General features: G+C 41.3%; 1 protein-coding gene and 1 non-coding gene across 9 annotated transcripts in view; both read right to left on the bottom strand.

Moving 5' to 3' along the window:
• DIP2A (disco interacting protein 2 homolog A) overlaps positions 1-16,570 on the bottom strand; it is a 114,385-nt gene that overhangs the window by 39,781 nt on the left and 58,034 nt on the right. For all 8 annotated transcript variants that reach the window (XR_008517363.2, XM_054542717.2, XM_054542721.2 and 5 more), the window contains exon 9: positions 1,342-1,433. Coding sequence is in view for 7 of the 8 variants with exons in the window: in XM_054542717.2 (XP_054398692.2) it covers positions 1,342-1,433 (92 nt within the window). In the remaining variant the exon portion in view is untranslated. The remainder of the gene's footprint in view (positions 1-1,341; positions 1,434-16,570) is intronic.
• Positions 4,767-4,871, bottom strand: LOC112130551 (U6 spliceosomal RNA). The gene has a single exon (XR_002912799.2). It is a non-coding gene; the product is annotated as a U6 spliceosomal RNA (small nuclear RNA).

Here is a 16,570-nt window from a genome sequence, read left to right as displayed (position 1 = left end):
TCACTTTTTAGAAACATTGTTTTCTATATCTAGCTTTCCTTGTTGTTTCCTCTTTCCTCCCTTCCTTACTTTTCTTGTCTCTCTCTTTCTCACTCCCTCTCTTCCCTTCTCTTTTCTTTGTCTTTTGGTATTTTCTCTCATACTGACATTTCCTTCTTAAAAGTCCTTGGCTAATAGTTCACATTAAAGAGTTAGGCACTGAAAGAGTTACTTGGAACTGTCTGCCAGCTTGTTAACCTGCAGTTTCCTTGTTGGGTGATCTGACACAGGTGACCTTCTCACTAGGGGATTTCACTGGTATGTTGATTTTCACCATGTTCTCCTATTTTCCACCCTGGACTTTCTAGTATACCAGGGTCCTCCAGTCTGGTCCAGCTTGCCTATAGTAGTACTGTCCAATAGAACTTTCTATGATGACAGAAATGTTCTACCTCTGAGCTATAAATACAGTAGTTACTAGCCACACTCCTACTGAGCCCTTGAAATGTGGCTTGTGCAACTGAGAAACTAAATTTTTTATTTTATTTAATTTTGGTTAATTTAAATAGCCCCAAATAGCTACTGCCAACCATACAGGGCAGTGTAGCACAAAAGAATAAATCTCCAGCATCCTATTTTGGCAGATAGGTACAAGGAGGTTACCTGGACACATAGAATAGGGAAGGAGATAAAAATACAGAATTTCACAGCAGGGTTTCAGACCTTTAGATTTTAATTCATAAAATCTAAGCTCTGGAATCTAACATCTTTAATATCAACATATATGAAGTCAAACAGAAAAGAAGATGAAGAAACAGTGGACAAACAATGAAACAACGAGTGCAGAAGAAGAATGCTGCTTTACTCTACATCACAAACTTTGCCATATTTAATATTTTTCACTGCTGTTTTTTGTTTGTTTGTTTTGTTTTTGTTTTTGTTTTTTGAGACAGAGTCTCACTCTGTCGCCAGGCTGGAGTGCAGTGGCAAGATCTTGGCTCACTACAACCTCCACCTCCCGGGTTCAAGAGATTCTCATGCCTCAGCCTCCCGGGTAGCTGGGATTACAGGCACGCACCACCACGCCCAGCTAATTTTTTGTATTTTTAGTAGAGACAGGGTTTTGCCATGTTGCCCAAGCTGGTCTCAAACTCCTCAGCTCAGGCAATCCGCTCACTTCAGCCTCCCAAAGTGCTAGGATTACAGGTGTGAGCCACCGCGCCCGGACCTCACTGCTGATTTTCAATCCCTTGTATTAATGCTGTAATTCTAACTAAATGATAGAACACTGATTTCAACGACACAGATTATTTAAGTCTCTGCTTTTGCTCATTCCAACAAAGTGACATTCTAGTTACTTACTCTGTCTCCAGGTTTAAGTAGAGGTTCATTCTTACTTGTCAGTTTATTAAGTAGAGTATAAGCTAGTTTTAAACTCCGACTCCAAAGTTTACCTAAAACAAAATAAAAATACTAAGCAATGTAAAACTTAAGAAACAAATAATTAACATTTTAATGTAGAAACCAAAATACCCCAAAATATACCGTTACCCCATTAATGGAAATTTAGGTAGTTTCCAACTAATAACTATTCTGCACAATGCTGTAATGAATATCGTTGTTTTCTCTTAAAAATAACTTACAGATTTATTTTTCTTAATACAAAAATAAAACAGGATTTTATTATAGAAAATTTGGACTACAGAAGAGCCAGCAGAGGCCGGTTGCAGTGACTCACACCTGTAATCCCAGTACTTTGGGAGGACGAGGCAGGCAGATCACTTGAGGCCAGGAGTTTGAGACCAGCCTGGCCAACATGGCAAAACCCCATCTCTGCTTAAAAATACAAAAAATTAACTCAGTGTGGCGGTGTGCGCCTGTAATCCCAGCTGCTCGGGAGGCTGAAGCACGAGAATTGCTTGAACCTGGGAGGTGGAGGTTGCAGTGAGAGCCAGCCTGGGCAATAGAGACATTATCTAAAAAAAAAAAAAAAAAAAAAAAAAAAAGCCAGCAGAAAAAAAGTCAGTATGTGGTATATATATGTATATGTACATATGTGTGCATATATATACACAGCTATACACATATAAACACGTATACATGTCTGTATAATTTTCAAGAAATGAGATACTTCACCCTACTTTTTAAATTAATATTGCATTGTAAATGGATTTTCATTACATTAAATATCCCTCAATTACATCATTTGTAAGAGTAGCACATAATTTATTTAATCTTTACAACAATTCATGAAATGGGTCATATCTTTATTTTAACATGTTAAATTCCTAATTTAATATGTTAAATTTAAGATGTTAAAATACCAGGCATCCCCAAAGAGAAGTTCCCCTGAACAAAAATCAAGAGACAATATAAACAAAAGCAACAGATCCAAAGGTGATCCGGGTATCAATGCCATCCATTCTTTACTTGGAAAGCCATCGGGCCCTCACACCAGGCCCAGGGCCCAGGAACCAGCTCTTACCCCCTGAGGTCCTTCCCACCACACATCCCTCCTGGCGCAGCTGCTATACTCATAAGCACTCAATAGGGGAGAGCTTCACTGAGGAAGACAGGGTAACAGAGAAAGGAAAAGCCTAGAGGACTGGGGGTGTCTGGAGAGGACAACAGAGGCAGGGGTGACCATGAGACAGGAAGACTGAGAAATCTGAGTCTAACCTCCCACACTTGAAGGAGCCTTAACACCCCCTCACCAAGTAGCCTATCAAAGAAGCAACACAAAGTCATCACTGAGCCCTTTAAGTCCCTGTGGCACAACTGCAAGCAGGTTGAGCGGCCATGCCCTGCAAATGAGCGCTCAATTTCCCATGTAATAATATGAAGCTCAGGTGCAACACTATGAAATAAGTGAACTGTGGGACCTGAGAAATGAATGAGAAAAAAAAAAAATACTAGACTGGGCACGGTGACTCACGCCTGTAATTCCAGCACTTTGGGAGGCCAAGGTGAGTGGATCATCTGAGGTCAGGAGTTCGAGACCAGACTGGTCAACACGGTGAAACCCTGTCTCTACTAAAAATACAAAAAATTATCTGGGAGTGGTGGCACACACTGTAATCCCAACTACTCAGGAGGCTGAGGCAGAAGAACTGCTTGAACCCAGGAGGCAGAGGTTGCAGTGAGACGAGACCATGCCACTGTCCTCTAGCCTGGGCGAGAGTGAAACTCCCTCTCAAAAAAAAAAAAAAAAAACAAAGCACTGTTTTAGCCTATTTTAAAAGGTCAATTTAGGGTGTTAATAATTGTAATGCATAAAGAATTTCAAGTTGAATCCAGCTGTACATAAAAAGAATAATGCATCATGACCAAGTCAGTTTTATCCCAGGAATGTAAAGAGGTTCAACAGAAAATCAACATAATTTGCCACATTAACAAAATAAAGGTGAAAAATAAAACAATCATATCAATAGATGGAAGAAAAGAAAAACAGTTTAGATCATTCATGATTTTAAAATGATTTTAAATGATTTTTGAAATCCTTCTTAAACTCAGAATAAAAGGAAACATACTTCCTTAATGTGATAAGGGGCATCTTTAGAAACCCAACAGGAAATATCATAATTAATGGTTGGATATTGAAAGCTTCCCCTCTGAGAGAAGTAAGTAAAGGACGTCTGTTTTTAGCATTTTACTGAAAGGCTTAGCCAGTGCAAAAGGGGAGAAAAAGCTGAACAACTGGAAATATAACTACCATTATTTGCAGATGACACGATAGTGTAGCTTATGAATCTTCTGTAACTGAATTTAGCAAGGCTGCCAAATATATCAACATACAAACACCATTTGATTTCTACATACTAGCAATACAGAGTAAACAGGCCGGGCGCAGTGGCTCACACCTGTAATCCTAGCACTTTGGGAGGCTGAGATGGGCAGATTGCCTGAGCTCAGGAGTTCAAGACCAGCCTGGGTGAGATGGTAAAACCCTGTCTCTACTAAAATACAAAAAATCAGGTGGGCGTGGAGGTAGGCACTTGTAATCCCAGCTACTCAGGAGGCTGAGGCATGAGAATTGCTTGAATCCAGGAGGCAGAGGCTGCAGTGAGCCAAGATTGTGCCACTGCACTCCAGCCTGGACAACAAAGCGAAACTCTGTCTCAAAAAAAAAAAGTAAATGAAGATTTTTGATGAAAGTATCCACCACAAGATTAAAACACACACACACTAAGTACTTGAGACTGTCACAAGAAATATGCAAAATCTCCCCACAGAAAATCATACATTACTGAGATAAAGTAAAAAATATTTGAATGGAGGGACAGATGTCCAAGGGCTGGAAGACTCAATAATGCAAAGGTGGCTGGGTGTGGTGGCTCATGCTTGTAATCCTAGCACTTTGGGAGGCCGAGGCAGGTGGATCACCTGAGGTCTGGAGTTCGAGACCAGCCTGGCCAACATGGTGAAACCCCATCTCTATTAAAAATAAAAAAAATTAGCCGGGTGTGGTGGCAGGTGCCTGTAATCCCAGCTACTCAGGAGGATGAGGCAGAAGAATCACTTGAACCCGGGAGGCAGAGGTTGCAGTGAGCTGAGATCGTGCCATTGCACTCCAGCCCGGGCAACAAGAGCGAAACTCCATCTCAAAATAATAATAATAATAATAATAATAATAATAATAATAATGCAAAGGTGTTAATTCTCTTTAGACTCATTCAAAGTAATGCTAATAATCTCAGTAGGTATACTGTGACACCTGATAAGCTCATTCTAAAGTGGATCCTGAAATGCACAGGGCAAGAATTGCTAAGACACTTTTTTTTTTTTTTTTTAATATGGAACACTTCACAAATGTGTGTCATCCTTGCACAGGTACCAAGCTCATCTTCTCTACATCATTCCAGTTTTAGTGTATGTGCTGCCAAAGTGAGCATGTAAGATACTTTTGAAGAAGAAAACAAGATGGCAGGTTTTCTCTACAGATGTCAAGACTTATTATAAAACTATGGCAATTAATAGAGTGTGGTATAGGCACAAAGATAGAAAATAAATCAATGAAATAAAACAGAGAACAGCAAAACAGATCCACCCATGTGTGGACAACTCAACTGATGACCCATGTGCCACCACAGAGGAGTGGGGCAAGGGCTGTCTCCTCCTTAGACAAGGACAGTTGGTTATCTTTCTTTAGAAACGAACCCAGGAACCCAGTCCCACACCATTCACAAAAACACATTCCAGGTGAATGGCAGACCTAAATGTGAACAGCAAAACAACAGCATTTTCCCAAATTAATGGAATAACGTTTTGATCTCAGCCAAGGGAAACAGTACTTAAAGAGAACACAAAAAGCAAAAATCGGGCCAGGAATGGTGGCTCACGCCTGTAATCCCAGCACTTTGGGAGGCCAAGGCAGGTGGATCACCTGAGGTCAGGAGTTCGAGACCAGCCTTGTCAACACAGTGAAACCCTGACTCTACTACAAATACAAAAAATTAGCTGGGCCTGGTGGTGCACGCCTGTACTCCCAGCTACTTGGGAGGCTGATGCGTAATAATCGCTTGATCTGGAAGGCAGAGGCTGCAGTGAGCCAAGATCACGCCACAGCACTCTAGCCTGTGCAAAAGAGTGAGACTCTGTCTCAAAAAAAAAAAAAGCAAAAAGCAAAAATCATAAAAGAAAAGAAGGTGATTGATAGAACTTCTGTTCACTAAGCTACCATTAGTGGAAAGCCAGCCACAAAGAGGGAGAGAACTCTTGCAAGGTATTACTGACAAAGGGCTGGCATCCAGAATATAATATAAAAAATTCCTATAAATGATCCTATATTAGAAAAGGTGCAGCTGCTCTGCCTAGGGAGTAGCCATTCTTTTACTCCTTTGCTTTCTTAATAAACTTGCTTTCACTTTACTATACTGACTTGCCCTGAATTCTTTCTTGCACAAGGTCCAAGGAACCTCTCTTGGGGTCTGGAATAGGATCCCTTTCTGGGAACATCTTCCTGGTGAATTCCAAAGGGATAATACTGAGGAGACCCCTGACCCAAAGGAGATAAAGAACACAGCACCAATTGGCTGACTTTGGGTAAGTGGGGTGCCATTTACCAGGGTAAAGGATGGAATTGGGTTAGAGTCTCAACTTAGGGGAGTCAGAGTTTCTCCTAAGACAGAGTGGGTTAATGGCCCCTCTTAATAAAAGGCAAGGGCACTTGAACAAACCTGGGTTCGAGGCCCAACTTGGGAAGGTTAGAGTTCCTCCTAAGATACAAGGGGTTAGAGGCCCCCCTTCAGTAAAGTCCCTCTTGGCCAAGAACGAATCTGGCACTACAGAATGTTAACCACTATTCTCTCTGGATTAATCTGCCTTGCACTCTTTGCTGACGGCTTTGGGTGACAAGGTTAGGCATGTACAGGATCATGGAACATGGGAGCATTTTCTTCTCCTCAAAAGGGGAAACTCCAGAGCTGATGGGACAGCTGGAAAAGATCCCTTCATTACTGACAAGCGGCTGCCTGAACTTCTGATTCAGTGTCGCTGCAATGGCTGGGTCTTTCTCTGGCCTCCCTGAGCTCCTCACCTTCCCCATACTGCCATAGGCAATGCTTTTCTCCCTTTCTCTTTTCCATCTTTTATGTTACTCAGGGCAACTGCTCCTTCATCTTGCCCAGAGACCACATGTTGAAAAATGTCCTTGGGAGTTAACTTGTAACCACATGGAGGTACTTTCTCTTGGTTTCCACCATCGAGTGAACAGGAATTTGAGGGTTCATGTCGTAGTTAGCTCTAAAGGTTATCTCGAGCAGTTAAAAGTCTTTGCAAGCTCAGAATTGGATGCTCTGGACTTCTTCTGGGAATAGTCCAAGTGCCCAATACTGTAGCTTATTGGCTAAGGTGTATTGTTTTCACCTGGGAGGTTACCTTTGGTAAAGTTCCAAAGTCAGAAATATTGGCCGTAAGGCCTGGCTGAAGTTGGGTAATAAGAGATTTAAAAGGACTTTTTAAAAAAAGCACTATGGGCTTTTTTAAAAAAAGCACTATGGGCTTTTTTTAAAAAAGCACTATGGATTACAGTGGCTCACACCTGTAATCCCAGCACTTTGGGAGGCTGAGGCAGGTGGATCACAAGGTCAGGGTTTCAAGACCTGCCTGGCCAACACGGTGAAACCCCATCTCTACTAAAAATACAAAAAAAAAAAAAAAAAAAAAATTAGCCAATTGCATGCCTGTAATCCTAGCTACTCAGGAGGCTGAGGCAGGAGAACTGCTTGAACCTGGGAGGTGGAGGTTGCAGTGAGCCAAGATCACGCCACTGCACTCCAGCCTGGGCAACAGAGTGAGACTCCATCTCAATAAATAAATAAATAAATAAATAAATAAAAAGCCAGGCGCAGTGGCTCACACCAATAATCCCAGCACTCTGGGACGCCGAGGCGGGTGGATCACCTGAGGTCAGGAGTTTGAGACCAGCCTGATCAACATGGAGAAACCCCGTCTCTACTAAAAACACAAAATTAGCTGGGCATGGTGGCGCATGCCTGTAATCCCAGCTACTCAGGAGGCTGAGGCAGGAGAATTGCTTGAACCTGGGAGACAGAGGTTGCGGTGAGCTGAGATCATGCCATTACACTCCAGCCTGGGCAACAAGAGCAAAACTCCATCTCAAAAAAAAAAAATTTTTTTTTAATTAATTAAAAAAATAAAAGAGCACTATGGTTAAAGGTCAGCTTAAAAGCAGATATTCAAGGTCTAACAGCCTGGGACTCCTTGGGGGAAACAGAGGAGGCGCCACAGACCCCATTTTGGGAAGAACCTCTGTTTTCCTCATGAAACCCCAGGAATTTAAAATTTTAAATCTCAAAATCTAAGGCTCTGCTCTGTTTTGCAGCACTGTGTTATCTGACAGTTTTGACTTCACATGATGAGAGAGCTCTGGTGTAATAACTAGGCAGGAAATATACTTTGGGGGTAGCTAATGGCAGTTGTAGGGGAATACACAGCTCTCTGCATGTTTGGATCAGAGAAGCATGCTCTTGGCCACCTAGAAGGTATGGAAATGTCCCCATGCCCCACTGAGAGATAACACTCCCATGGGGGATGGGCTGATTCCCTTTTTTGGGGATCCAGTATCTGGTATAGAAATGAGACCTTTGATTTTTGGAATCTGCTTTGCCTTCCAGCTGCTTATTAGGCCCCAGAAACTGCATGTTTCCCTAGCCCTGTTTAGCAAAGAGCTCTACCCTGAAGGCAGTAATCCAGTTAAGAAACTTAGAAACTAGAAAATGGAAAAGAATCTTACATCTCCTGGATCTTCTGTCTATTTACATGTTGTGTGTGTGATGCTTATATATGAAAGAGCTTTCATTAATTGGTTTAAAAATACTAAGAGCTTAAACCAAATATCTTGTCAGAAAAATTAAAACTGTAATGCCTTTTAGTTCATGTGACTTAAGTAACCTTTGGGAAATAAAGACAGTTTTACAGACTATTGGTAAAATAAAAATATCTTCAAAAATTTAGGCATTTGGTCTAAATTAGGCAGGTCAGATATTAGGTTTCCTAAATGCTTTAAGGTCATAAACTGCTTCTTTGGTTAACAATGTAACATGTACTTGAGACTATGGGAAAAGCAGTTCTACCTGCAAGGTGTGAAATGTGCACGGAAAGTGAAATGTGTTTTTGGTAAAAAGATTGTAAGAAGTCATGGGAATGTGGATTTTTTTTTTTTTTTTTTTTTTGCCTAGATTAAAGGGTTAAAGGATTATTTTAAGTTAGATAGAATAATGCTGAAGGTTTGAGCAAGTTGTGGAAGGTTTGTGAAAAATTAATCTTGTAAAAGAAATTGTGTGTGAACACACTGGCCTAAAGTTAAAGGGGTATTATTCAGTTTTTCCATAAATTGAATACTGGAATAAAAGCACAACAGTTTTCTTGGAGCATGAATCTGCTCTTTAACAAAAATTGTAAAGGGTTATAAAAGGTTGATGAGAATCTTACCTTATGGTTGAATAGATTTGTCTACAAGGTTTTATTAAGAATTGAGTATGACATCAATAATGTGCTAATGCAATGGTGAAATTTTGCTTTCTCCCTTGAACAGGATTTTTGTATTAAAAAAATAATGAAAGATGGCTGGGTGTAATGGCTCATGCCTGTAATCCCAGCAATTTGGGAGGCCTGGGCAGGCAGATCACTTGAAGTCAGGAGTTTGAGATAAGCCTGGCCAACATGGTGAAACCCGGTCTCTACTAAAAATACAAAAATTAGCCAGGCATGGTGGTGCACACCTGTAGTCCCAGCTACTCAGGAGGCTGGGGCAGAAGAATTGCTTGAACCCAGGAGGCGGAGGTTGCAGTGAGCCGAGATCACGCCACTGCTCTTCAACCTGGGCAACAGAGCGAGACTCCGTCTCAGGAAAAAAGAAAGAAAAGAAAACAAAGATTTTTGTTTGCCTTTTGAATCAACTATAGGAAAAAGAAGGGAAAGAAAGGAGACAGATTATTTGGAAAGCTAAGTCTTCCCTCTATTAATGAGTAAAGGATTTTGCCTTTTAAAAATTTTTGAGTTATCATTTTGGGTAAATGAATGACTTATGGTGACCTGGGATTCTATTTTGTAATATCAAGCATTTAAACTTTTAATATTTAACAAACTTTCCAACATCATACTCTAAATTATGCCTTTTCCTGACCTAATTAATCTTTTAGATATTAGGTCCTCTCAAGTCCAAAAAATGACATATTCAGCTTATTTGGTATAAAAATCACACAGGAAGCATTGTCAAATATGAAATGATGCTTGGCTTTCTTTGGGCTGTATTTGTATAAATATGTTATTGGTTTGTGTTCCAAAATCGTTTGAAATTTCTATAACTATGATATGACAGTACATGTTATTAATAAGTATAATTGGTATGTTAAATTGTTCCATGTCACAGAAGTAATCAAAATTCCTAGTCAATTGTGGCTTTTGTAGAGGCTGCCCTAAGGCATTCTGTCATCCATACAAAATTGTTGTCTTGTTTTGGTCCTCTTTAGAAGGTGGTTTTGTAATCAACTAGAGAACTCTAACAGGTGTTTTTGAATGCAGGTTTCTGATAACTTTGGAGATTGTGACATTAGAATAGAGGAAAAACTTTCAGGATTCTCATGGAGAGCCAAAATGTTCATGAATATCGAACAGGAGTTAACTGCATGAGCTGAACTAATAGGACTAATAGATCTAATAGAAGACAGAAGTAACTTGTTTTGACTTTTTGCTTAAATTGTTGCTGATCCTTTGTTTTGTTTTTCAGAGCCAAGAATACTTTTCTTTGAAGCTATTCACAGCTTTTAACAATTGAGTAAAGTAGAGAGAAACAGGAGAGATGGGTAATGTAAAAATCTGGATCAGGCCAGGTGCGGTGGCTCACGCCTGTAATCCCAGCACTTTAGGAGGCCGAGACGGGCGGATCCCAAGGTCAGGAGGTTGAGACCGTCCTGACTAACACAGTGAAACCCCGTCTCTACTAAAAATACAAAACATTAGCCGGGCGTGGTGGCAGGCGCCTCTAGTCCCAGCTACTCCGGAGGCTGAGGTGGGAGAATGGCATGAACCCTGGAGGTGGAGCTTGCAGTGGGCCGAGATCGCGCCACTGCACACTAGCCTGGGCGACAGAGCGAGACTCCGTCTCAAAAAAAAAAAAAAAAATCTAGATCAATATTCTAATTCTGGGCACACTGGAATCAGCTAGCGATCCCATATCATCTTAGTTCCAACAGTTACCCAATTCATTAAAATCCTTATTTAATTTACTTGAGATAATTTTACTTATTTTGTTTTACTGTTGTGGAATACATTGCTGTTGTACTCTGTGTAGGAATGCAGGATAAGCTTACTCAATGTTTTCTTAAATTGAACACTTATTAATCTTCCAGATATCAAATTTTCTTGGAGTTAAGAATGGCCCTCACCATACTGATGCTTTCTGACTTAGCTCCTTTCTTTCTCAAATATAAAAGACCCTAATAGTTAGGCAGGAATGTCATCACTCCTGTTCACCCTGAAGAAGTTATAGAAGATGAATCTTCCTCCTTCTACAACCTTTAGAATTAAGGCTTCTCTTATAAAACAGAGAGGGGAAATATGTCAGAGGCATTTAAACCAGAGCAACTCCATCTTGAATAGGGGCTAGGTAAAATAAGGCTGAGATCTGCTGGGATGCACCCCCAGTAAGTTAGGCATTCTAAGTCACAGGATGAGATAGGAGGTCGGCACACGATACAGGTCATAAAGACCTTACTGAAAAAATAGCATGTGTGGTGAAGAAGCTGGCCAAGTCCCTGCAAATGAAGATGGCAATGTAAGTGACCTCTGGTTGAACTCACTGCTCATTATACACGACTTTTAATGATTGGCATGCTAAAAGACACTCCCACCAGTGCCATGACAGTTTACAGAAGCCACGGCAATGTCAGGAAGTTATCCTAGATGGTCTAAAATGGGAGGAACCCTCAGTTCCAGAAACTGCCCACCCCTTTCCCAGAAAATCTATGAATCATCCACCCCTTGTTTAGCATATAGTCAAGAAATAACTCTAAGTATCCTTAGTCCAGCAGCCAAAGCTGCTGGTCTGCCTATGGAGTAGCCATTCTTTTATTCCTTTGCTTTCTTAATAAACTTATTTTCACTTTATTTATATATATTTTTTGAGACAGGGTTTTGCTCTGTCACTTAGGCTGGAGTGCAGTGGTGCAATCTTGGCTCACTGTAACCTCCACCTCCTGGGTTCAAGCGATTCTCATGCCTCAGCCTCCCGAGTAGCTGGGACTATAGGCGCATGCCACCACACCTGGCTGATTTTTGTATTTTTAGTAAAGACAGGCTTTCGCCATGTTGGCCAGGCTGGTCTCAAACTCCTAGCCTCAAGCGATTCACCCATCTCAGCCTCCCAAAGTGCTGGGAGTATAGGTATAAGCCACCACGCCCAGCCTTTCACTAAAGAAAAAATGTGTAAAAGATTCAAGGGGTACTTAACAAAAGAGAAAGTTAAAATGACAGGAAAGATCTCAATCTATTTAGTTATCAGTAAAATGCACATTAAAACCACAATGAAATACCACCATATTCTCACGAGAGTAGCTAAAATTCATAAGCCTGACAATACCAAGTGCTGATAATGATGGGGAGCAGGCAGGGCCCACCCACACTGATGGGGCAAGGGTGAACTGGAGAACTGTGGTGCCATCTCATCAATGTGAAGGTGCCCATAACTCCAGACCTAGTACTTCCACTCCTAAGTACTCAACCTTCAGAAACATATGCTTAGGTACCAGGTGGCACACACCAGAATCTTCCTGGGAGCACTGTTTCTAGTAGCTAAAACTAGATACAGCCCATGTATTCCACCAACAGTATAATGCATAAGTAAATTCTGGTATATTCATTCCTCAACAGAAATAAATGAACTACAACTATACGCAGTAACATGAATGAATTTTAAAAGCACAATGGTAGAAGACTCTGCTTCCGAGTAGGAGAGGGTACTGGTGGCAGACCAGCACTCCTGCCTAAGATGAGTTTAAAAACTGAATAAAATGCAGAAATCATCTTTTGGAGGCAGCAAGTTGCTGCTCAGCAAAGACAATTAGAAGAGTTAAGATTCCAGAGAGGGAAAACCCTCTGGAAAGTGAGCTGAGCTGCAGCTGTCTTTACGCTGTCCGTGTTCAGGGATTCCAGCCCCGACAGGGGGCTGAGTATCCCCCTAGAGCAGTCCCACCAGGACATGAAGAAACCTGCAGAGCTTTTGGTAGAGGCTAGGAGTCTCGAGAGCACAGCCATCTCCTGCAGGACATGTGCTGAATCCTCTGGCTGTATGCAGCAAGAGACCAAGAGCCCATGTGGAAAACCTCTGAAAAGCAGAATGGGGTTGTTAAGAAGCCACGAGGAGATCAACGCCACGGCTGGGAAGCCATCAGAGGAAAGAGACACATGGACACACCAGGCACTGGCAGAAAGCCCAGGAGAGCCAGAGGAGAGCAAAGGCCGGCTGGGCCAGGCATGACTGGACTGCAGCGACCAGCCAGCCACTACTCTACTTGGAGGGGAAAGGGGTTTCTCTTAAGGAAGATGACATTGTCTGGACCCGCCATAATGTTTTTATACACAACATACAATATTCAATCAAAAAGGCCAGGCATGGTGGCTCACGCCTGTAATCCAGCACTTTGGGAGGCTGAGGCAGGCAGGTCACTTGAGCCCAGGAGTTCAAGACCAGCCTGGACAACATAGTGAAACCCCGTCTCTATAAAAAAAAAAGAAAAAAAGAAAGAAAGAAAAAATTAGCTGGGCGTAGTGCTATGCACCTGTAGTCCCAGCTACTCAGGAGTCTGTGGCGGGAAGATCGCTTGAGCCCAAGAAGTCAAGGCTGCAGTGAGTTGTGATCACCACTGCACTCCAGCGTGGGCAACAGAGCAAGACTCTGTCTCAAAAAAAAAAAAAAAAAAAAAAGAGAAAACACAGACAAGAGCAACAGACCCAAAGGTGATCATCCAGATATTGGTGTTAGCTAACAAAGACTTTCATTTACAATAATTAATGTGTGTATTCAAGGCAGCAGAAGCAAAGATTAGGAAAATGTATGGAATAATGAGAAATTTTTCCAGAGTATTAGAATAGTAACTATAATAGAGAAATGAAAATTCTAAACTGAAAAGGCAATATCTAAAATAAGGAACTCATCAGGATTTCACAGCAGATTAGAAATTTCAGGGCTGGGAGCGGTGGCTCACGCCTGTAATCCCAGCACTTTGGGAGGCCGAGGCAGGCGGATCACGAGGTCAGGAGATTGAGACCAACCTGGCTAACACAGCGAAACCCTGTCTCTACTAAAAATACAAAAAAATTAGCTGGGTGCGGTGGCAGGTGCCTGTAATCCCAGCTATTCAGGAGGCTGAGGCAGGAAAATGGCAGGAACCCAGGAGGCGGAGCTTGCAGTGAGCCGACATCGCGCCCCTGCACTCCAGCCTGGGCGACAGAGCCAGACTCCCTCTCAAAAAAAAAAAAAAAAAAAAAGAAATTTCAGAAGACAAGATTATAGAATTTGAATAAAGGAAAATAGAAAATATCCAAATTGAAGTATATATAAGAAAGAATGCAAAATATAAAAAAGAACATTAAACACATAGGACTCAGGGAAAAAGTGTAAGTGTAACTGGAGTCCCAGAAGGAGAGAAGAAAAAAAATGAGGAAGAAGCAATATAGTAAGAGAAGATGGCTGTAATTTTTCTCAAACAGATAAAAGACACCATTCTACAGATTCAAGAAGCCCCATGGACATCTTGAAAATTTCAAAGAACATCACAGGAAATTTTCAAAGAACATCACCTCTAAATATGTCATAGTAAGATGGCTGCAATTCAAAGAAAAAGAACAGTTTTTAAGCGGCCATACACATTACTGTCAATAGAGCAACAATGGTCTGGCATCTTCTCAAAAGCCAATAACAATATCTTTGCACTGCTGAATCTGATCTTTGACAAACCTGACAAAAACAAGAAATGGGGAAAGGATTCCCTATTTAATAAATGGTGCTGGGAAAACTGGCTAGCCATATGTAGAAAGCTGAAACTGGATCCCTTCCTTACACCGTATACAAAAATCAATTCAAGATGGATTAAAGACTTAAATGTTAGACCTAAAACCATAAAAACCCTAGAAGAAAACCTAGGCATTACCATTCAGGACATAGGCATGGGCAAGGACTTCATGTCTAAAACACCAAAAGCAATGGCAACAAAAGCCAAAATTGACAAATGGGATCTAATTAAACTCAAGAGCTTCTGCACAGCAAAAGAAACTACCATCAGAGTGAACAGGCAACCTACAAAATGGGAGAAAATTTTCGCAACCTACTCATCTGACAAAGGGCTAATATCCAGAATCTACAATGAACTCCAACAAATTTACAAGAAAAAAACAAACAACCTCATCAAAAAGTGGGCGAAGGACATGAACAGACACTTCTCAAAAGAAGACATTTATGCAGCCAAAAAACACATGAAAAAATGCTCACCATCACTGGCCATCAGAGAAATGCAAATCAAAACCACAATGAGATACCATCTCACACCAGTTAGAATGGCAATCATTAAAAAGTCAGGAAACAACAGGTGCTGGAGAGGATGTGGAGAAATAGGAACACTTTTACACTGTTGGTGGGACTGTAAACTAGTTCAACCCTTGTGGAAGTCAGTGTGGCGATTCCTCAGGGATCTAGAACTAGAAATTCCATTTGACCCAGCCATCCCATTACTGGGTATATACCCAAAGGACTATAAATCATGCTGCTATAAAGACACATGCACACGTATGTTTATTGCGGCATTATTCACAATAGCAAAGACTTGGAACCAACCCAAATGTCCAACAATGATAGACTGGATTAAGAAAATGTGGCACATATACACCATGGAATACTATGCAGCCATAAAAAATGATGAGTTCACGTCCTTTGTAGGGACATGGATGAAATTGGAAATCATCATTCTCAGTAAACTATCGCAAGAACAAAAAACCAAACACCGCATATTCTCACTCATAGGTGGGAATTGAACAATGAGAACACATGGACACAGGAAGGGGAACATCACACTTCGGGGACTGTTGTGGGGTGGGGGGAGGGGGGAGGGATAGCATTGGGAGATATACCTAATGCTAGATGACAAGTTGGTGGGTGCAGCGCACCAGCATGGCACATGTATACATATGTAACTTACCTGCACATTGCACACATGTACCATAAAACCTAAAGTATAATAATAATAATAATAATAAAAGAAAAAAAAAAAGAAAGCTTATAAAAAAAAAAAAAAGAAGATAAATAACCATGAAATATAACCTTCAAAAATGAAGTTGCCAGCAAACCTACAGTATAATGAACATATAGGAAGTTCTACAGGCCAGAAGGAAATGATTACCCAAGAAAATACAGAATCTCAGGAAGGAATGTATATAGTAAAAGAATAAAAATGTATGACTGATTAAAACAACAAACAAACAAAAAACAATGGGCCGGGCATGGGAGCTCACACCTGTAATCCCAGCACTTTGGGAGGCTGCAGCAGGCAGACTGCTTGAGCTCAGGAGTTTGAGACCAGCCCAGGCCACATGGCGAGACCTCGACTATACTAAAAATACAAAAAAGTAGCCGAGCATGATGGTGTGTGCCTGTGGTCCCAGATAAAAGGGAGGCTGAGGTGGGAGGATCACCTGAGCCTGGGGGGCGGAGCATGCAGTGAGCCGAGATCACGCCCCTGCACTCCAGCGTGGGTGACCGAGCACAACCTTGTCTCAAAAAAATAAATAAATATACACAATGGTAGTAATATCTTACACTTTGTAAATAAATGCAGACTTAAACTACAAGCCAAGGAGAATTAAAAAAAAAAAAGAGAAAGTGTGTCACAGGCTGGGTTCTTCACAAAGCAGACGCTGAGACAGGCTCAGGCATGCAAAAGGATTACTAGAGAATAAAAATCTGTGACAGGAAAAGACAGGTAGCAAGATTGGGCAGGAGGAGCTGTCAAGCCACAATATAGAACTGACAGTCTCCACAAGCCCAGTGCTGTTTTTAAGGAAAGTCCATGCTAACAGAAAC

Source organism: Pongo abelii, chromosome 22 (assembly GCF_028885655.2).
Source record: "Pongo abelii isolate AG06213 chromosome 22, NHGRI_mPonAbe1-v2.0_pri, whole genome shotgun sequence".
NCBI classification, from domain to species: Eukaryota; Metazoa; Chordata; class Mammalia; order Primates; family Hominidae; genus Pongo; species Pongo abelii.
Note: the sequence above shows the minus strand (reverse complement) of the source record. Positions and strands in the feature narration are given on the sequence as shown.